The sequence below is a fragment of the Rhinatrema bivittatum genome, chromosome 11, assembly GCF_901001135.1.
Source record: "Rhinatrema bivittatum chromosome 11, aRhiBiv1.1, whole genome shotgun sequence".
Classification (NCBI taxonomy): Eukaryota; Metazoa; Chordata; class Amphibia; order Gymnophiona; family Rhinatrematidae; genus Rhinatrema; species Rhinatrema bivittatum.
Genome location: NC_042625.1, coordinates 8,119,959 through 8,141,915, shown reverse-complemented (window position 1 = coordinate 8,141,915; position 21,957 = coordinate 8,119,959). Strand labels below are relative to the sequence as shown.

Genomic DNA, 21,957 nt, shown 5'->3' with positions numbered 1-21,957 from the left:
GGTCGAGGAGACTCAGCACAGATTTTCTGCAATGGAGACTGAAACGCAGACACTCCATACAACACGGGGCAGCTGGAAACGCAGGTTGCAGTGCTGGAAGCAAAGCTGGATGACCTGGAAAACAGGTCAAGGAGGAACAACCTAAGGTTCGTGGGTTTTCCAGAAGCCAAAACGGATCAAAAAATTACAAGTATGTTGGAAGGCTGGCTGTTAAAGGAATTGAAACTGGAACAGCTAACAGAGAAGTGCCATGTAGAAAGAGCACACCGGCTGGGGACACATGCGGTAAGTATGATCCAGCCCAGCGCAGTCATAGCGAAGTTTCTGAACTTCGCTCACAAAGCTATGATTCTGCAAGCCTACAGGAAAACGCCGTCTTTGACTTTTGATGGACAACGCATCCTTGTGTTTCAGGATTATTCCACCCTGGTGTCCCAGAAGCGGAAAGCCTTTTCCTCTATCTGCGCTGAACTCCATAACAGACAAGTGCGGTTTAATCTACAATATCCTGCTAGACTGCGAGTGGAATTTCAGGGATCCTGGAAACTATTTGACTCTGTGTCTGCTGCACAGGACTTCCTGAAAAGTTTGCCGAACATCCTATGTTTCACAGAGATGGCTCTGAATAGCTAATTGTATTTTGCTAAGTTTTGCATTAGGGGTAAACTCTGCGACAGTTTGCGTGCAGGAGTAAGGGGAGGGTACCGGAACGGATCACTATGTAGTTCCCATTCCTCCTACTTTTATTGGAGGGCCACTGGAATCAAGAGGGGAAACCTGGCGATTGGGCCTGGGTCAGAAATGGGGGAGGGGGAGGGGGATAGAAGGGGGACAAACTTCTCAGAAGTTAAAATCAGATGGGGAACAATCAGCGCGGAAATCGCAAAACAATGGGTGTTCTTCTAGCGGATCTCGTAGTATGGTAAATGGGGGTTCCCTAGGCTGGGGGGGAATCCATGGTCAGACAAAAGGACGAAGCATCAATGGAGTACAATCTATATGCTTCTGGATAAAATATGGCTGAGCTGACATGAGTGCTCTCTTGGAATGTAGCAGGGTTGGGCTCCCCAATCAAAAGAACCAAGGTTCTGGCGTCGCTTAAAAGGCATAAAACCAAAATTGCCTGCCTACAGGAAACGCATTTAAGTGCTAAGGAGCATAGCAAACTGGCACGAGACTGGGTGGAACAAGTTTATCACTCCCCCGCGGATGGCAGGAAAGGGGGGTTGCCATATTGTTGGGCAAAGGGGTAGCATTTGATCATATCTCGACATATACTGATACAGCAGGGAGGTATGTTATTATTACTGGGAGATTGTATGGGGCACCAGTGACTATTGGAGGTATATATGCACCCAACACCTATTCCCACGCCTTTTTTGAAACGCTAATGCGTATACTGGTTGAACATTCCATGGGCACTCTGTATATTGCAGGGGATTTCAACTGCGTGGCGGATCCCACTATAGATAGATCTCAAACCCCCATTGCTAGCTTGGACTTCAAAAAAGGAATCTCATATCTCTGTCAGCATTTAAGAGTGATCGATGTACGGAGGTTTCTCTACCCCGAAGAACGGGACTATACCCATGTAGCGAGAGCCCATGACTCAATGTCCCGCATAGACTATCTTCTTACCAATGCCATTAACCTTTCATCGGTTAGCAGGGCAGAGATAAGATCTATGGAATGCTCATACCACGCTATGATATGGGTTGATATCAAGAAGCAGCAGGGAAGTAGGGTGGCTCAGAGATGGAGATTCCCAGGTCATCTTACTGGGGCAAGTGAATTTCAGCAATTTCTCAAACATGATGAGAAATCGGATTGGCTAAACATAGCATTAAGAGTACATGTCCCACACAGAAACCTTCGATCTGCAAATAAAGCACTCTTTACCATTCCTTCAGTAAAAACGGCAAGACTAACCCAAGTGAGAGAAAGGGCCTTATCACTAGTAGGCCCCATACTTTGGAACACAATCCTTCTAGAGATCAGATTGCAATGAGATCTCAAAACATTTAAGAAAAGTTTAAAAACATGGCTTTTCAAACAAACATTTTATAAAGAGACGGGAGAATAGAAAATATTTAGAAACAGGCAGAAAAACACCGGTGCACAGTAGTTAGGAGTGTACAGTAGAGTGATCCACAAACTCTACACCACTATAAACATAATTGTAACACTTTGAATAGTGAATTTTACCCGTGAACAGTACCTTACTGGTACAATTGGTCATGGCCTACTCCACTAAACAATTGATTGTCTTTAATGATATATTGTAACCGAACCTTTAGCGGCACCTGTTAGAATGTTAGAATGTACTAATGTTATTCAATGTCTATTCAACGTTTTTTTATTCAACGTATTATAACGTTATTCAATGTCTACCTCCTACCACTATGTCAACTTCTCACAAAATTAAGCCTGAAACACTTCCTATTCGCAGACGACGTACAGATCGTGATCCCCATAGAAGAATCAATATCAAAAACAATGGAATTCTGGGACAGTTGCTTATTAGAAATTAAACTTCTCCTTAACAGTCTAAACCTTGTACTTAATGCTTCTAAAACAGAATTCCTGATCATATCACCGGAAAACAATAACACACTCCCAAAACCACCCACACTCCTTCAAACAGCCCACGTAAGAGATTTAGGAGCCATACTGGACAATCGACTCAACCTCAAACCATTCATTAACCAAACCACCAGGGACTGCTTCTACAAATTACATATTCTGAAAAGAATTAAACCACTTTTCCATGCCCAGGACTTTAGAACAATACTGCAAGCAATAATCTTTTCCAAATTAGATTATTGCAACTCATTACTACTAGGCCTCCCAGCTTCTTACACCAAACCTCTACAAATGGTTCAGAACTCTGCAGCCAGAGTCCTTACAAACTCCAGGAAAATGGACCACATTTCACCTATCCTCAAAAACCTCCATTGGCTACCGATCCACTACAGAATCATGTACAAAACCATCAACATCATATACAAAACTATTAACCAACACACGCACCTCGACCTACAAATACCGCTTAAAAAACACACTTCCGCCAGGCCCATCAGGGAATACTACAAAGAGTCACTCCAAATTCCAAAGGCCAAAACCTACCAACATAAATCATTGAGTCTCAGAGCCTTCTCTTCAGCAGGTCCAACTCTCTGGAATTCTATCCCACCAGATTTGAGACAGGAGCCATGCTCTCTAACATTTAGGAAAAGACTAAAAACTTGGCTTTTCAGAAAAGCATTTCCAAGCTTTGAATAAAACCTCCACTCAATAGCACAAACCATTATCCAATAACTGGACCTAAATACGAATTAACCAACTTTAAATTGACACTCATCAATACCTGCGGTGCTTTTATCATACCATTGTCGTATTTATGCATTTGATTATTTATGTACCACTTCATAGTGATGTACTGCCTCAGTTACTCGCATATTTTATTTACTCACTCTGCTACGCTATTACATTAATAGGCTGAAATGTATTTATACATTTGATTATTTAAGTACCGTTTCATAGTGATGTACTGCCTCAGTTACTCACATATTTTATTTACTCACTCTGCTACTCTATTACATTAATAGGCTGAAATGTAAATATTGCTCGGTTCTATCTCTCCCCTCTTCCAGCTCCAAGTTAATTTCCCTATTTTATTGTAACTTTCTCACATCCTCTATCTGATCCACTATATCTAAAGTTCAAGGTTCTTATTGAGAACATTGTTTAAGTTTATTGAGAACATTGTTTACGTTACGTTATGCTTTACACACTCTGTTAATTGTAAACCGGGTTGATGTGATGCATGTCATGAAACTCGGTATAACAATAAATAAATAAATAAATAAATAAATAAATAATGTACACCCTCACCTACATTAATTTATGTGCCTACATGTAAACCGTTGCGATGGTATTTGACTTAGTGACGGTATAGAAAATATTTTAAATAAATAAATGGAAAGAATATGCGGAAAACAATGAGTCAGCCAAAGATAATCCGCTGTTGTACTGGGAGGCTGGGAAAGCGGTTCTGAGAGGGGAGATTATCGCTTTTCAGATCAGGCAAAGTAAACTCCTCAATAAGTGGATAGCCGAGCTGGAGAAAGAATTTAAAAAGGCTAAAGCCTGCTATATAGCAGCTCCATGTGTGGCCTACAAAACCGTGTACCGGGAAGCTCTGAGCGCCCTTAATTGTCATCTACATGCAAGTACCACTGCGGCCCTTCTTCATAGTTCCCATAAATTATACCAATTTGGAAACAAGGCAGGTAAACTCATGGCCAACTTAGTACGTACAAAACGTGGTCATAATTATATAGAAGCCCTGTACGCGGAAGATGGGAAGAGACAGACCTCCACTGAGGAAATCTGTTGCATACTTTTATGTTAGATTATATTCTGCAGAGACAGAGACAGAGGCTAAGGAGGCGGAGGAAACCTTTTTTAGGCAATTTAAACTTCCCAGGGTGACTCCGGAACAGCTGGTGTGGCTCAATCGACCGATAATAGTCTCAGAAATCCTAGAGGGCATAAAAATCAGTCAATTACACAAGGCGCCAGGGCCTGATGGGCTCAACGCCAACTTCTACAAAATCCTGTCAGTGGAGGTATCTCAGCCACTACGGGATTTTTATCAGGCAACCAAAACCAGCGGAGGGTTCCCCTATGACACCAAAAGGGCTTATAATACGGTATTGCCCAAGGGGTCAAAGATCCCACATCCCCGGCCGCATACAGACCTATTTCGATTTAAAACTATATGCAAACATTTTGGCCAAAAGATTGAATACCATTTTGCCTCTTTTGATCTCTCACAACCAAGTTGGTTTTGTGCCTGGGCGCATAGCCAGTAAGCACATTGTCTGGCTGTGGACAGCCATGGCCCATTGCAAATTCACACAGACCCAGGCGTTGGTGGTGGGATTTGATGCCGAAAAGGCTTTTGACAGGGTTTCTTGGCAGTACCTGTTCTCAGTGCTACGCAGATATGGTTTTGATGAGGCATACATACAGAACATCTCTTTGCTTTACCAAAATTCATGCTTTGCAATATTGGCCAATGGGGAGGTATCAGAGGAATTTGAACTGTGGAGGGGTACCCAACAGGGATGCCCCCTGACTCCACTCTTATACATCCTCTCTATGGCCCCTCTGTTGAGGAAATAGCGGATTCGGGGGACATTCAGGGCTTTGAAAGGGGGGGTGAGTCCTTTAAGATTGCGGCATTCGCAGATGACTTCTTAGTATTTCTGCAAAACCCAGTGACGTTATTACAACAGGTGATGGCCCTTCAAACACAATTTGGGAAATTTTCGGGCCTTAAAATAAATAGGGACAAATCTGAGGCCCTAGATGTTTTGGGGACGTTAAGGGGGACATGGCCAGGCATATTTCCCCTACGGTGGGTTACTAAAGAGATGAAGTATTTAGGGGTCCTGATCCCCGCAGATGGACAAATGCTCTATGAAAGTAATATTGTTCCCCTTTTGAGGAAAACGAAGCAGAGATTGAAGGGTTGGACAGCTCTCCCCTTGTCCCTTAGTGGACGGATTCAACTTTTTTAAATGATGGAGCTTCCCCGATGGTTGTACGTATTGCAGATGCTTCCCATAAAAATCAGACAAGGTTACTTGGGGTAGCTGGATAAGGCACTGTGACGTTTCTTATGGCAAAATACACGGGCTCGAATGTCATTGGCAACCTTGCAGAAGCCCTTGGAGAAAAGGGGACTAGGATGCCCAAACTTGGGGGCTTACAACATGGCATGCCTATTGCGGTATGTGTATGAATGGTTGACAGGATTAGAGAGATTCTCGCCAGTGGGATTCTTGCAGGGCTGGTGAGGACCCTTTAGGATGGGCAACTTGTTGCACGTACCGACCAACCTGCTTCCCTCATATATTCAAAATAACTTGATTGTGCAGGAATGTAGAAGTGCGTGGAGGTGGCTGTGTTGCAGGTTGCAACTATCAAGGGAGGAGAACCGGGACAGGAGAACCAAATATTTCTCCATTGGGCTACCAAGGGTTTACAGACCTTTCGACAATGCATACAGGATGAGGGGGGTCAGATGAGAGAATTTGAGGATATCTGTCAAACTTTTAGCCTTACTCACAAGACCTTTTTTGCCTATCTTCAAATAAGGCACTTTCTCGAACAAAAGGTAAGAGCTGGTCAAATCTCTCTCCTAGCAGACCAGCTTCCAAACTTTTTCAAAATGCCCCAAGGGAAGCCGATTACATGCACCGCATTAGTTAGAGCCCTAGGCGCGTTGCCGGATTCGGCAGTGATCTCTCACCTCACAGACCGCTGGAATCAGGAATTGAGTGCTCCTCTTACCTCACAAATGTTACAAATCTGTTTTCAAAATGTATGGGGCATATCTGAAAATATTCTGTACCGTGAAACACAGCTCAACGTGGGCGTTTAAGGCTAAATTGTTATCCTCTGATAAATGTATAAAATGTACTCAAATGCCAGGGTCTTTACTACATTTATTTTGGAGTTGCTCACAAAGACAGATGTTTTGGACTCAGGTGTTGCAGTATGTAGGTCGGCTATTATCTATGCCTGTACCATTGACTACTTCCTTATGTCTATTTGAGCATCGAGGGGACCTTCCTCACCAGATCTCGGACTCGCTCTGGCTATTCTTGCGCAAGGCATTTCTACTTACCAAAAAAGCAATACTAGAGCATTAGTGGACGTCCCCACTTTCACATATTGGAGGATCCGATTACACCGCCTGGCTACTTACGAGATACTGACAGCACATAGAACATCCTCAAAGAAATATGCCCAATTCATGGACATGTGACAATCATATTTGACATCTCTCAACCATACAGCCAGGAACAATTTATTAGCACTACGGTGATTGCTTTCGCCGCAACGCCCCAAGTGACTATCGCAGCAACAGATGTTCTTGCATCTTGCTTATTGACTGTGAAAGCTGAAGGACACGGATCCCTAGCATCCCCAGACTAAAGGCTTGCTGTATTGGGGGAGGGGAGAGGGAAGGGGGGCACACATTTCCGGTTTGGAACCCAGGAATGTACTGTTGTATTGTTGATATTTTTGTGTTCTATATCTTTGCTGTATATAATGCCATGTTAATGGAAAATGAGAAATAAATGATGAAAAAAAAAAGTTATATTTATAATTAGATGGGCTCAGAAGTGACAAATAACCAAGCTAGATTCAATGTTTAAATGCATCATGCAGTATTTGTTCTTGCATGGTCATACTCTTTATAAACAATTGCTATTTCATATAAATCCTTTCAATAGCTTTTTCTCTTCAGAGAAGCAGGAAGTTTGTGTTTCCATCAGCTTTATATTATTTTCCCTGTCAGGGCCTGTTTGGGGGGCAAGCAAAGCTATTATCTGGGGGCCCCCTTGACAAAACTGAGTGATAACACTGAGGCAAAACTTCAGCACAGTTTCCTCCCTGGCACCCAGTGTGTCTCTTCCCAGCCCTGTGCCCTGTTCAATAAGAACTGCTGTGTATTTGGAGTAGTGGTGGGCTGAAAAGCTATGAACATCCACTGATGTAAGACCTAAAAGTTTCTCTTCCATTCTCTCTATGGGAAAATAGGTAAGTGAACCAGGCCCTTGGTATATGAAAGCAGGAACACCACTGGTAACCAAAGCGCTTCTTTCTATGTCAAGTGACTTGTTACATTAAACTTTCCAAATGATGAGTTGTTAATTTGCATATATTTATTGCTACTACTTGCATATTGTACATGATCAGAGTCTACATAGGTAATTATTCTCTTTTGCAGTAACAATTTCCCACAAATGCAAAACATTTTTCAGAGAAGGGACTTTGAGAAGGAAACAGGTTTTAAAGAACTAAACTTTCTTCATTTTTTTGGCTGAAACCTTCTTAGATACTTGCTGTTTTGATAAACAGAGCTTTTGCTAATTGGGCACCATGACTTTATTTTGGCCTAGTTGAAGCTGAATGGCATTGAGTTGGAAGAACGGACAGACAGTGGCATGGAGAGAGAGTTCCTTACTGAAATCATGGAATTCAATGAAAAACTAGCAGAGGCTAATACCGAGGCTGAACTTCAAGACATTGGAAACATTGTAAGAGGTAAACTTCCACACTTTTTTGCCAAAGTAAAAATATTTGAGTATGTTACGTGCAGCAGTGAGGTGACCAGACAGTAAGAAGTTACAGCAGTATATCGAGCTGGGGGGTCACTGATTTATTTCTGGAGTAATTTATAATGAGGAGCCTCTCAGCTGGAGACTTTATACTGTGAAGTATAATGGACAGAAAGCAAAGTAGCTATAGATAGAGTCTTGCAGTGTACATATGGCCCACACTACTAAGAAATGTGTAGCTTTCTTAATGGCACTTGGTACCTAGGGACACTTTTTTTTTTTTATTCCCTTTGTTTTAAAATTGCCAACACATTTTTTTTATGTTACAGTTAAACATGAAGAACTGACCGATGATGTCAACAAAGCGTTTATGAAAGGTACTGATGTTAATCACCTGATTTTTATTATTATTTTTTAAATGAACACATAATTCTTATAATGCTGGAAGATTCAGGCAGTTGCAGGTTTAATCAGCATACTTTGGTACCATCAAATATAAGTGTGGAAAATGCAGTGGGGCAGGCTGTTTATTTGTATTTATTTATTTGTCAAGTTTTATATACCGTCGTTCGCTTTCACCATCACAACGGTTTACATGATTCGACTGGTAGAGAGATACAGATTTCGTTTGCTATATAAGAGTGAGTAAGTAACGGCATTATAGTGCATATAAATGTTAATGATAAATAAATGTATCACAGCTCAAGCTGCTGGCAGCAGGATATAAACAAACCAGCACAGTAATAATACAAGATTACAAGTAAAATCTTACTTAGGAATGAAAAGAGACATAACCCTAAGTACATTAGGCAGCCTCCTTTTTAATTAAAATGAAGTGGATACTTTACACGCTGACACAGACACATTCATGGCATTATCCATTATGTTAAAAAGGAAATATATTCTGGTGAAAGTTTGGCTCACAACTCCTTCAGAATTTATACCAAGGGATTAAGGAAATTTCAGTGCAGCGACCCTTGCCTACAAATATCTTCTCTGCTGGCCTGCATCATAGGGATTTCTTTAAGAGCATATGACTGATCAAAATGTTGGTTTGAGATGACCAAGAGCACCATGTCATAAGGCAGTGCTTCTCAGCTTTATTCTGAAGAAGGACCTACTTTTCATGAGGTAGATCTGCATATACTACCGTAGTTCTCCACTATATATATATAACTTATGCACATTCATTGAGGCTATCCCAAAAAATGGACTGCATTGTTCAACACAGTCATAATAGACAGGCTGAGGACTTGCAATTCCAATTGTAGTTCTGATGTCTCTAAGAATAGCAGGACCAGAAGTTGCTGGATCAGGGCTTCCCAAATCTGTCCTGGGGACCCCACCACCAGTCAGGCTTTCAGGGTATCTTACATGAATATGCGTGAGATAAATTTGCATATACCTAGTCTCCATGATATGCAGATTTATCTCTTACATAGTCATGGTGAATATCCTGAAAACCCTACTGGCTGTGGGAAGCCCTACTCTAGATGCAATGGGGAGAACCCAGGGTTGGCTCAGCCTCTGCCATAGCACATGGACACTTAATTTAATTAGGTGTCAAGAAAACTGCAGATTAAGGCAACTTCAATACCTGACAGTTTGCTTATTACTTGACCTCCTTATCAAAATGCTTATCTTTATTTAAACAAGAATCATTTTTTAAGTTAAGTAATTTAATGTAAAGTGCAGCTTTCTGAAAATTAAATCAAGGATGTTAAATTTAATTTTCAGATTAAGGGTTTTTAAGCCTTGGAAGATTTATGATTACACTATAGGACTGAACTTTTTTCTGTTAAAGTGAAAATGAAAGAAGACACTTTCATTAGCATGGGCTCTGTTGGTGCATCCCTGTTACTGATGCAGTACCATTTGCAGTGCCATGTATACATGATTATGTGAATTATTCCCAGCAATAGGGACATACTTAAATATATTTAGATTAATTAGAGGGAAGGGAGTCCCTTCAGTTTGCATAGTTTACCATTCCAAACACACAAGTTAGCTGTCTCTTGGCTTTATGAAGGGGATATCTTCAATTAAGTGATTCAAAATGTGGCTAACTTTATAAAGCACATTCTTTGACAGAGAAACAAAAAACAAGTGCTAACCACTCTGTTAGTCTGATCAAAGATATGAAAGGAGAGGTTAACAAAGAGGTAATTGTAGTTTATATCAGGAAAAGCGGAAAATGTTTTAATCTAGCTTTCAGTAGCTATAGTGACCCATCAGATCAATAGGCAAAGAAGGAAAACTACAAGGAAAGATCCATATTTTAGGATAAAGTGTTCAAACATGTTCAGATAAAATACATTAATTCGCAAGGTAGCAATTAAGACTTTTGGATAAGATATGGTATAATTTTCAGTAGAATTGTACCAAGCAACTCGTTTGAGTAATTGCTGTTCTTTGTGACCTTGGGTAATTCCCTTCAACCTTCATTGCCTTAAGTATTTTTCCCCTAGACACGGAATGGGAGTAAGTCAGGCCCTTAAATTGTAAGCCCTCTAGGGATAATGAAATATCTTTAGTACCTGACTGTATTCTGCCTTTTTTTAAACTCTTGAACAATTTTCAGGCATACAATGAAACCAAAACATTAGACATTGTACACTCTTGTGCAAGGAGGATACGCAATCTTCACGTACAGCTGGGCAATACACAGATCAGTATACCATAACTGAATATGCTGTAAGACGTGCTGACAATTGCATAAACCGTAAAAGTACAGCCTTCCAGCCGGAGCATCAGTACATTCCTGGTATTTCTCCCACACCTGACACTACTTAAAACCCTTTTTGATCAAGTCATATCTCAATTTTTCAACATCAGCTATTTCCTTGTCCTTCTGCTCCACCAGTCAAGAACCTGTGGGTTTAGCCCCCTCATCCAGCCATTGGAGGCAGAGTTGTTTTTTTTCTTTTTTTGATGGCATCACCTGTATGTATGTCATCATGGAACCAGATACAGCCAGTGTTCTCTGTGTCCAGCTATTGGATGGGTGGTTGTGGACAAGCCTTGACCTGATTTTTTAACTGAAGAGAAGTTTTATGACTATTGCATGGTTGTGACATAGCCCTTAAATTTGTTTTGAGTTAAATTTATCTTAATGGGCCAAGGTTCTGTGGATTGTTCTCTGCAGTGATGTGAGCCTGGACAGCAAAGAGGCTCACTGCCCATCTGATGGGGTTTGTTTTCTCTGGGTGAGCACTACATATATAGTTTGATCTAATGATGGATGTGACTTCCAGAATTGTGCTATAGTAAATCTGGCAGCTAAAATAAGTTAGCTTGATAACGGCCGGAGAGGCCATGGAATAAGTGACATTAACTGAAATACCCAAAATGTTAGAGATTTCCTGCGCAATTTCCCCTCAAAACCATGATATCCCAAGACAGTGCCACCACATATGAACATATGTACCTTGATCTCCACATGTGAAAACATTTTGGTATAAAAGACTGGAGTACGATAAGTCCGATGGAGGAGGATAACTATCAATGCAACTCTTTTGCAACATATAGAGACCCAGTGTGCCGTAGTCCAGATTCTTTTCCACACTTTAGCATTGGGTTCTATGCTTATATTGTCATTCCGTACAGCTATGAGCTGAGTTGGAGTTAATTTGTGTAACAGGGTGCCCCAGTACATGTTTGTTATTCCTCTGGACTGCATTTTTAATGCACACATAACTTTCCATTCTGTTAGGCTGATGTAAAGAGGCTTGCAGATTCAATTTGCCTCCTAGCACGCGCCTAATTTGCAGGTAGGGAGCCAACAATTCATCCTCCAACTCAGACACATCCTCCAACTCAGACTCATCCTCTAAATCCTGATGAGATATGAATCCATCCTCATCCCACAGTTGCTCCACAAAAACCAATCCTTTATCTCTCCCAAAAGTGGGAGAAAAAGTACAACTGGAAATATTGGGTTTCTTGTACAAAGGGTTCATGGGTAAGAGCTGATCACCACTTACACCCATATTTATTTATTTATTTTTCTATGACGACATTCGATTTGACATATCACATCGGTTTACATATAACATGATGTCTAAGGCCCGCCTTATAATGACATGGTACACACCTTTATCATATGCACAACAATGGAATTCCCTCTACAAGCTCTTCTACCGAGAAAGGAGGAAGCTGGCAGAAAAGGAAGCCCCGCCAAGCTAACCTCCCCCACCTGCTCTTTTTCCATAACCAACCAACCGGGATCCTGATAGTTAACCACTGCTTCATACCCATCAATCGTGCAGCCCAATAATATACTGTAAAATTGGGCGACACCATTCCCCCCTGTACTTTAGGCAGCCAGAGAGTACTAAGTTTTATTCTCGAGGATTTATGATCTCATATAAATTTTCTCACATGGCTGTGCAAATCATCGAACACTTGTGCTGATAGGGTCCAGGGAATATGTTGAAAAAGGTATAATAGTTTGGGAAGTATGGTAATTTTGACCAAGTTAATGTGACCTGCCCATGACACCAGTATATCAGACTTGTCCTTGAAGTGCTATTTAACTTTTGCTAACACAAGCGTATAATTTTTATCAAAGAGGTATTGAAAATGTTCAGTCACCACTGTCATATCTGAGAAACAATCAGTAAGAATTCCCCCGGGCCCAAACTGGAAGATTTCAGATTTATCGTGATTCAATTTATAACCGGCCAAGTCCCCAAATCTGGCAATAGTCTCCAAAAACGCTGAGTCCGAGACCCTTGGTTTAGTGAGAAACAACAGAAGGTCATCTGTATATATTGAAACCTTATGCTCTCTACCTCCCAACTGGATACTCTTTATACCCAGATTTTCTCTGTTAGTCACTATAAATGGTTCAGTCACAAAATTAAACAACCATGGCAACAAAGGGCAACCTTGCCTTATCCCCTCTGAATAGAAAAAGTAGACATCAAGGACCCATTCAACATTAGGTGAGCTCTAGGCCTTTCATACATCGCCCTCACCCAAGCCTATCAAATGGCTTTTCAGCATCTAACAAGATCAACAGTCCCAACAATCGTTTGACCTTTGACATGTATAGGATATTAAAGACCTGTCTGGTATTCGTTGTGAACATTCTCCCTTTGACAAAGCCAGTCTAATCGGGATGAATTATCCCCCAAGAAAGGGTTCAAGCCTATGCTGCAACACTTTGGCTAATAATTTAATATCAGAATTTAATTAGGAAATTGGCCTGTATGACTCATAGGCTAAGGGATCCTTTCCTTTTTGGAACATCAATGAGTCAGGAGCATCTGCTATGTCCTCACAAGCTCTCTACTTAGTTAAACGTTCTAGCCAGAAAGGCAACCAAGTCAGGTATGCAACTTTATTCTGCTTTGACGTGCCTGAAAAGCAGTATAAATCAAATAAAGAAAAAGATTGGCTGAGTCAGCTTTTTGAATCGGTGAAAGTGCCCCAGCAAAGTGACATACCCTCAGGTGAAAGTTGTATGTTGTGTAAGCGAATTGTGTGCTTATTGGAAAAAATAACTCTCTACTCATTGTTTACAAATCTTTTATTCATAAAGCCTTCCGCACTGCATAGGGAGGGTAATTAAATAATAACCCTTATAACTTATGCATTGCAAAGCACATAAATTAGCCCAAATTTTCAAAGCAAACTTATGCACCTAAATTTGCTATGAAAATTATCCCTAAGAGCGCACACAAACTTGTCTGCAGAAAGTTACACCTGCTGTTTTTAGGGTGTAACTTGCACCGGTCAAATTTTGCTCATACTTCTTACAATTAAAAGTATGAGTGATGAGTGTAAATCCCAACTCCAGCTCTGGGATTGTCTATTTTTTTGGTGCACATAATCGGTTTGGGCACACAGACCTTTATGCAAACACCCCCCCCACACACACACACGCAATTGTATAACAAGCCATTTAGGACCATAAACCTTTGTTTTATGTGCATAAGTGGCTTTGAAAAGTAACCACAAAATGTTAAAACTAAATTAATCAATCTCTTTCTGTCTGGATTTTCTTTTTTAGGTGATCTCCAAAAAGCGAAGGTTCTTTTAGCCAAGATGCAGTATTTTTCAAACTTAGTAGACAAGGTCAAGGAGAAAATGATTCCTTCGTAATTTAAAAAAAGAAAACTGAAGAATTTAAACTTTTGACATAGTTGTAATTTGTGTTTGTTAAAAAAAAAAACAAAAACATTCAAAACTTTGCATGTGTTGTCTTTCTTTCTTTCTTGAAATTGTAAGCATACATGATAGTGATACAAAACTTTTATCCAAAGTAATCAGAAAGTTTTTTATATGTTTACTTCAAGTCTTGCTCTCTCTCCAAGCAGGAATTCTCTGTCCCTTAAGGGATACTTCAGATTGTAAACAATTTATCATTTTTAATGTTACAATTATGCTGCACTTCAACCAGGGTTTTGGGTTTTTTTTTCTGTTGATGAAAGGTAATGTAAGCTTAGTTGCTAATCCTAATATGACCTCTTTAATCCCTACACATACTGAGGTATTGAAAGGGTAATTTTCAAACAGCCGGCATAGGCTAAAGTCTGCAAGTAGTTTTTACCTGCAGACTTTCACCTGAATTTTCAGTGCAGATTTTTATACTTGGGTCTGCTTTGAAATTTTGTGGGTGTGCACATACCTGTTCGAGAGCAGGGTAACTTTGTGCATATATGCAAATGCACTCTATCCCCACCTTAGGTCCACCTCCCCTCCACCCAGGAATGCCTTTTTGTAATGTGCATAAAAGTACAAGTACCTCCTCCCCAGGCAGTTTTTAAAAGGCCATTTACATGCAGAAAACTAAGCTTGGAAATCCTTTTGAAAATAAACCCCTAAATGTGCAATTACTGATCTTAAACCCCTCTGCAGCGGGCTTTTAGTGAGCAGTCTTTTATTGTTCTCTGTGATAAAGGACACATTAAAACAACCGATCTTTTAATAACTTCAAATTAAGAAGATTTATATTTTTTGTATTCCACATTAAAAGGCTTTTAACAGCTTCCTATCTTGTTTAATTCCAGAGCACTATGTAAAAATAAGCTTAGCTGCCAGTAATGTCAGTCAGTACAAGGATGTTTGAGCAGCACAATAATGAACAGTGGGTGTCCACAACACTCGAGAAGCTGAACATGTTGGAGGGTAACATTGGGGTGGACAAAAGGTATTCATCCCTGATGTTACGATCCCGGTCACTAGGGTAGTGACCGGGCGCCTACCTTCCTCCGCCGCGCCGCAAACCGCTGGTTCCTGGCCTCCCGGGCCGCATGGCAGCGGCGTCTCCTCATGGAGACGCCGCCGGGGACTCCTCCCCCCATCGGGGGAACGTGCGCGCGTAGACCGAGGCGTCTGCACCCGGATGTGCAGACACGCCTCCTCTGACGTCAGACGCCGGCTAGGGTATTTAAACCAGGCTTCCAGCCTTCCAAACTTGCCTTGCAACGAGGTCTCTCTGCGGAGTTCTAGTTGCCTGATTCCGGTTCGTCTGCCTGCCTGGTTCCTGATCCTTGCCTGCCTGATTCCGGTTCGTCTGCCTGCCTGGTTCCTGATCCTTGCCTGCCTGATTCCGGTTCGTCTGCCTGCCTGGTTCCTGATCCTTGCCTGCCTGTTTCCGGTTCTTCTGCTTGCCTGGTACCTGATTTTGCCTGCCTGATTCTGATTCGCCTGTCCGCCACCTGCCTTGACCTCAGCCAGTGACCTCTACTCTGCCTGCTTGCCGCCTGTCTCGACCTCAGCTTGTGACCTCTACTCTGCCTGCTTGCCGCCCGTCTCGACCTCAGCTTGTGACCTCCACTCTGTCTGCTCGCCGCCAGCTCGGACTCCGGACCGAGTCTTCATCCGTGGGTTCTTCTGCCTTCTCCTAAGTCCCAGCGGCTCGGGTCCCTACGGGCTCCTCCTGGGGGGACCTCGGGCTTCCAGGGCGAAGACTCCTAAGTCCTAGCAACCCGGGTCTCCACAGCTCCTCTGGAGGGACCACGGGTTTCCAGGTGAAGCCTCGTCTGTATCATCGAGTTCTGCCTCCCGACTGTCCTTCTCGGCGGTCGGCCCAAGGATCCACTTCCAGATTGGACAATCACAACAGTTTGCAAGGCCATGGATCCGGCAGATCTCGCTGGTCTCCAGGCCATTCCGGGTCTTGCGCAACGCCTGGTACAGCAGCAACAGGTGCTGGACTCATTAGTAGCCACAGTGGAGCACATGGCTACTCGCATGGATGCCGAGCCTCAGGCGCAGGTCCCAGTTCCTGTACCGGCTCCGGTTGTCACAGTCCAAACTCCTATGCAGCTGCCTGCTCCTTCACGTTACGCCGGAGACGCCAAGGCCTGCCGTGGATTTCTTAACCAATGTTATGTACGGTTCGCTTTACTCCCCGGCCAGTTTCCTACCGACTCTGTCAAGGTAGCATACATCTTCTCCTTGCTGGATGGCAAGGCCCTGAACTGGGCATCGCCTATGTGGGAGAAGAATGACATCACACTTTCAAATCTGGATCTCTTTGTGGCTAGTTTTCGGGCTGCTTTCGACGAGCCTGCTCGCCAGACCTCGGCCACGTCTGAGTTACTGCAGATCCGACAGGGAACCCGCACATTGGCGGAATACGCCTTGGAATTCCGCACACTCGCACTGGAGGTGGGGGGGCATTTTCCTCGAAGGTCTGGCAGGTCGGATTAAGGACGTACTAGCTGCCAGAGATCTTCCTGATGACCTGGACACGCTCATTGAACTCGCTGGGCGCATTGACCAGCGCTTGCAACAAAGGGCCAAGGAGATACGACCACCACGACGGTTCTCGCCTCTGGCACCAGCTTTCTCCAGACCGCTCACGCCGGCTTCCCGGTCCACGGGGGCGTCCGCAGCCTCTTCCACTGAGGAGCCTATGCAGTTGGGGAGAACCTCCTTGACTGAAGAGGAGAGACGTCGCCGCCGGACACAAGGGCTGTGTCTATATTGCGGAGGGAAAGGGCATTACCTTTCTCAATGTAAAGAGCGGCCGGGAAACGCTCACGCCTAGGAGTGACGGAGGAGTGTCTCCTGGGCTGTCTTAATGCTACTCCTCAATGTACTGTACCTGTGACTTTAAGATTTCTTGGAGGTGCTTTTGAGACACGGGCTCTGATTGACTCAGGCGCTGGAGGGAACTTCATCTCTCACGCACTGGTTGAGCGTCTTCAAATAACTACACGGCCCCGTGAACCATCGTTACGAGTCACCTCCATCCAAGGAACACCATTGCCTGGGTGTATCTCGGTGATTACGACCCCAGTTACTCTTCAGACCGGACTACTTCATAAGGAAGAGATCTCTTTCCTCGTTTTAGAAAAGTCAACACACCCCATAGTTCTTGGCCTGCCCTGGTTACAACAACATTCTCCAGTAATCCGCTGGGATGATTTACAGATTGGCCAATGGAGTCCACGGTGTTTCCAATCCTGTATCAAGTCTACAGTGGTTCCACCTATTACCTTGGCACACGCTGGGTCCTTACTTCCAGCTCCATACAGCGATTACTCCGATGTGTTCTCTAAGGAAAGGGCGGAGTTACTGCCACAACATCGTCCCTTCGACTGTGCCATAGAACTTCTTCCTGGCACAACACCTCCCCGAGGTAGGGTGTATCCGTTATCCCAACCGGAGACTAAAGCTATGTCAGACTATATCAAGGAAAACCTCGCTAAGGGATTTATACGTCAGTCCAAGTAGTCTGCGGGGGCAGGGTTCTTCTTTGTGGCCAAAAAAGACGTGTCACTACGGCCCTGTATTGATTACCGGGGTTTGAATAGTATTACCAAGAAGAACCGTTACCCGTTACCCTTGATCCCGGAATTGTTGGACAGACTTCAGGGGGCTCAAGTTTTTACTAAGCTGGATTTAAGAGGGGCTTACAACCTGGTGCGTATCCGTCCCGGAGATGAGTGAAAGACCGCCTTCAGCACCCGGGACGGCCACTACAAATATTTGGTCATGCCATTCGGCTTATGTAATGCCCCCGCAGTGTTTCAGCATCTTATGAATGAGATTCTTAGGGACCTATTGAACACCTGTGTTATAGTTTACCTGGACGATGTTCTCATCTTCTCGCAAAATATAGCCACACATCGCCGGCAAGTTCGTCAGGTTCTTCAAATTCTTCGGGAGCAACATCTCTATGCAAAACTGGAGAAATGTCTCTTTGAGCAAGACTCTTTGCCCTTCTTAGGATACATTGTTTCAGCTACCGGATTCACCATGGATCCAGAAAAAGTGTCTGCCATCAAAAAATGGCCTCAGCCTACTGGATTAAAAGCGTTGCAACGCTTCCTTGGTTTTGCCAACTTTTACAGGCACTTCATTCCGGGATACTCCCGGTTGGTCGCACCTTTGACAGCTCTAACAAGGAAAGGAGCGGATGTTCGTCATTGGACTGAAGAAGCTTGTAAGGCATTTCAGGATTTGAAGGACGCCTTTCTGCTGGAGACGTGCTTACGCCATCCAGATCCGTCTCGTCCTTTTGTGGTAGAAGTGGACGCTTCTAGCGTGGCGGTAGGAGCAGTACTATCACAGCACTCCAGTACGGGGAGTTTACTGCCATGCTCCTACTTTTCTAAAAAATTCACTCCTGCCGAGAATAACTATGGTATAGGCGATAAGGAGCTGCTCGCCATCAAGTTAGCTTTTGAAGCATGGAGGCAGTGGCTGGAGGGAGCTCAACATCAGGTCACGGTTTACACCGATCATAAAAATCTGGAGTTCCTTTCGCAAGCCCAGCACCTCAATCCCCGGCAAGCAAGATGGTCTCTGTTCTTTAGCCGGTTTGATTTTGTCCTAAAATACCGACCCGCTTCTAAAAACGTGCGGGCCGATGCCCTGTCCCGAAATACTATCCTCGAGGAAAAAGAAGATTCCCCACAATACATTATTGACCCAGCCAGGATCTCTCTTGCCAGCACCAGTATATCCACGCAAGGGAGAGTGGTAGTGTCTCGACGAGACCGTAGGAAGGTCCTGGAGTGGGTTCATGACTCACTTACTGGAGGTCATGCCGGTCAAGAAAGAACGTTGACTCTCCTAAACCGGTTCTACTGGTGGCCTCGAGTGCGACAAGACGTACGGGAATATGTGGCATCCTGTCCAGTATGTGCCAGACAGAAGCCTCTCACAGGACGGCCTTGGGGTCTTTTACAACCCTTGCCTATTGCCACTGAACCATGGACGCACATTGCCACAGACTTTGTGGTAGATCTACCTCCTTCTGAGGGTAAGACGGTGATTTGGGTAATTGTGGACCGTTTTTCTAAAATGGTGCATTTGGTACCTCTGGATAAACTTCCTACAGCGCCAGAATTAGCAAATCTTTTTATACTACACATCTTTCGAGTCCATGGTCTCCCACAAAGCATTGTTTCTGACCGCGGGCCCCAGTTTACGGCTCGCTACTGGCGAGCTCTTTGTAAAAAGTTTGGAATCCAGTTGAATCTCTCTACGGCTTTCCACCCCCAAAGTAATGGACAAACCGAAAGAATGAATCGGTCCCTCAAGACCTTTCTTCGTAGCTTCATTTCTGAGAAAAGAGATAATTGGGTTTCTTTACTGCCTTGGGCTGAATTTGCATACAATAATCATGAACATTCCGTCACTGGCCAATCTCCATTTCAAACAGTCTTCGGCCGGCACCTCAGGCCTCCTGTTCCACTTCCCATGGAGGTTACTTCACCTGCGGCTCAGTCCGTAGCCGCTCAACTTCATCACCTCTGGACAGCGCTTCAACCTCGACTTTCTTCAGCAGCGCAGAAAGCACAGACAACAGCGAATCGTCATCGACGTCCTGCTCCAGCATTACTACCCGGGACTAAGGTATGGCTAAGTACCAAAAATCTGCATTTTCCTGGTCATTTACGCAAGTTGGCTCCCAAGTTTTGTGGTCCTTTCCCGGTGGCAGAACGGATAGGATTGGTGTCCTACAGACTCCGTCTCCCATCTTCACTACGGATCCACAATGTGTTTCATGTGTCACTCCTGAAACCAGTTGTGCACTCCCGTTTTCATCAACTCACTCCAGATGATCTCTCAGCCTCATCTCCTGAGGATCCGGTTTACCAAGTACACGAGGTACGAGATGTCCGCTTTCACAATCGCCGGTGGGAGTATTTGTTGTCCTGGGAGGGCTGTGGCTCCGAGGAGGACTCTTAGGAGCCTGCTCGAAACATTTTGGACAAATCCCTGTTGACCCAATTCCATCAGGACAATCCCGGGAAGATCGGTCCTCTACGGAGGGGGCGTAAAGGAGGGGGTACTGTTACGATCCCGGTCACTAGGGTAGTGACCGGGCGCCTACCTTCCTCCGCCGCGCTGCAAGCCGCCGGGTTCCTGGCCTCCCGGGCCGCATGGCAGCGGCGTCTCCTTGTGGAGACGCCGCCGGGGACTCCTCCCCCCATCGGGGGAACGCGCGCGTGCGTAGACCCGCGTTTTGAGGGTCTGCACCCGGATGTGCAGACACGCCTCCTCTGACGTCAGACGCCGGCTAGGGTATTTAAACCAGGCTTCCAGCCTTCCAAACTTGCCTTGCAACGAGGTCTCTCTGCGGAGTTCTAGTTGCCTGATTCCGGTTCGTCTGCCTGCCTGGTTCCTGATCCTTGCCTGCCTGATTCCGGTTCGTCTTCCTGCCTGGTTCCTGATCCTTGCCTGCCTGATTCCGGTTCGTCTGCCTGCCTGGTTCCTGATCCTTGCCTGTCTGATTCCGGTTCGTCTGCCTGCCTGGTTCCTGATCCTTGCCTGCCTGTTTCCGGTTCTTCTTTTCCACTTCCAGATTGGACAATCACAACACCTGAGTTTAATCCACTAAAAAAAATATTCTTGAATGGTGGTATTATGGGTAGCTGTACATAATAAAGCTGTTCAGAGCTTTGTGTGACAGAACAGAGCACAAAATTAAAAATCAAGTGTGAGCTCAGGGTCCAGAAAGCTGAAGACTAGCTGGTCAGGTTCTGTATTGGGCAATCAAGGAGTTTTGTTTGCTTTCCACAGTAATGGTTCTCACCACATATCAGTGTACGTACCTGGATCAGTCCAGACTCCTGGGTTTATACATCCCTGCCAGCAGATGGAGACAGAGAAAGTTAAAATGACACTGCTTCATATACCCTGGTGCCACCTGCAGTTCCTCAGTATTTCTCTGTCTCTAGCAGATGGTGGCTGGTGCATAAGCCTGCAGTTTCTTTAGCCTGCCAAATTTTTTTTTTTCTCTATCTTTTTTTCTTGTGAGCCTTCCTCCCAGGGGTCAGGGTCCTAGTGAGGGATCCCTACCCTGTTTGGTTGAGGTGGATAGGCTGGGGGTCGGTGATCCTTTTGTATGCTCGCTCCAGTGTTGACCATGGGGTGCAAATCTGGTGGTCCAGATCTCTCCCCTTCACAAGGCCACTTTGGTGGCTTTTTGGCTCAGCTTTGCTGCTCCTTTTTATTTTTTGGCCTCTCCTTCTCCTTCCTTAACTTTAGCTGAACTGAACTGGATGGCTGTTTTCAGCTTCAGGAGATGGGAGCACTTTGTGAGGCTAGGTAAAGTTATTTAAAAAAAAAAAAAAAAAAGAAAAAACAATGTGTGTGAGGAGCAGCTTCAGCGGTAAGGATGGATTTCTTCCTCCCTTCCTTCGATCGGGTGTGAGCGTGGGGCAGTAGTTGTTTTTTTTCCCTGGGCTCATTTGGTTAGGGCCTATACAGGGATTTGCTGTCTCTTCGACATAGAGAGGGTCGGCTTGCCGCACGTGTGGCACAGCTCCCACACATTTGAACCACCGCAATCTTTGTGCTGTCTGCATCTCCAGGGGGAGGGACCGTCCAAATTGTCGATGAC

The 21,957-nt window shown here is 44.2% G+C and overlaps 1 protein-coding gene across 3 annotated transcripts in view; it reads left to right on the top strand.

Moving 5' to 3' along the window:
* HSCB (HscB mitochondrial iron-sulfur cluster cochaperone) overlaps positions 1–15,136 on the top strand; it is a 29,685-nt gene extending 14,549 nt beyond the window's left edge. For 2 of the 3 annotated variants that reach the window (XM_029619345.1, XM_029619346.1), the window contains 3 exons: positions 7,983–8,127; positions 8,471–8,518; positions 14,158–15,136. In XM_029619345.1, coding sequence (XP_029475205.1) covers positions 7,983–8,127; positions 8,471–8,518; positions 14,158–14,249 — 285 coding nt within the window. In that variant the 3' untranslated portion in view covers positions 14,250–15,136. The remainder of the gene's footprint in view (positions 1–7,982; positions 8,128–8,470; positions 8,519–14,157) is intronic. The other variant, XM_029619344.1, reaches the window with a different exon arrangement.
* The last annotated feature ends 6,821 nt before the right edge of the window (positions 15,137–21,957 follow it).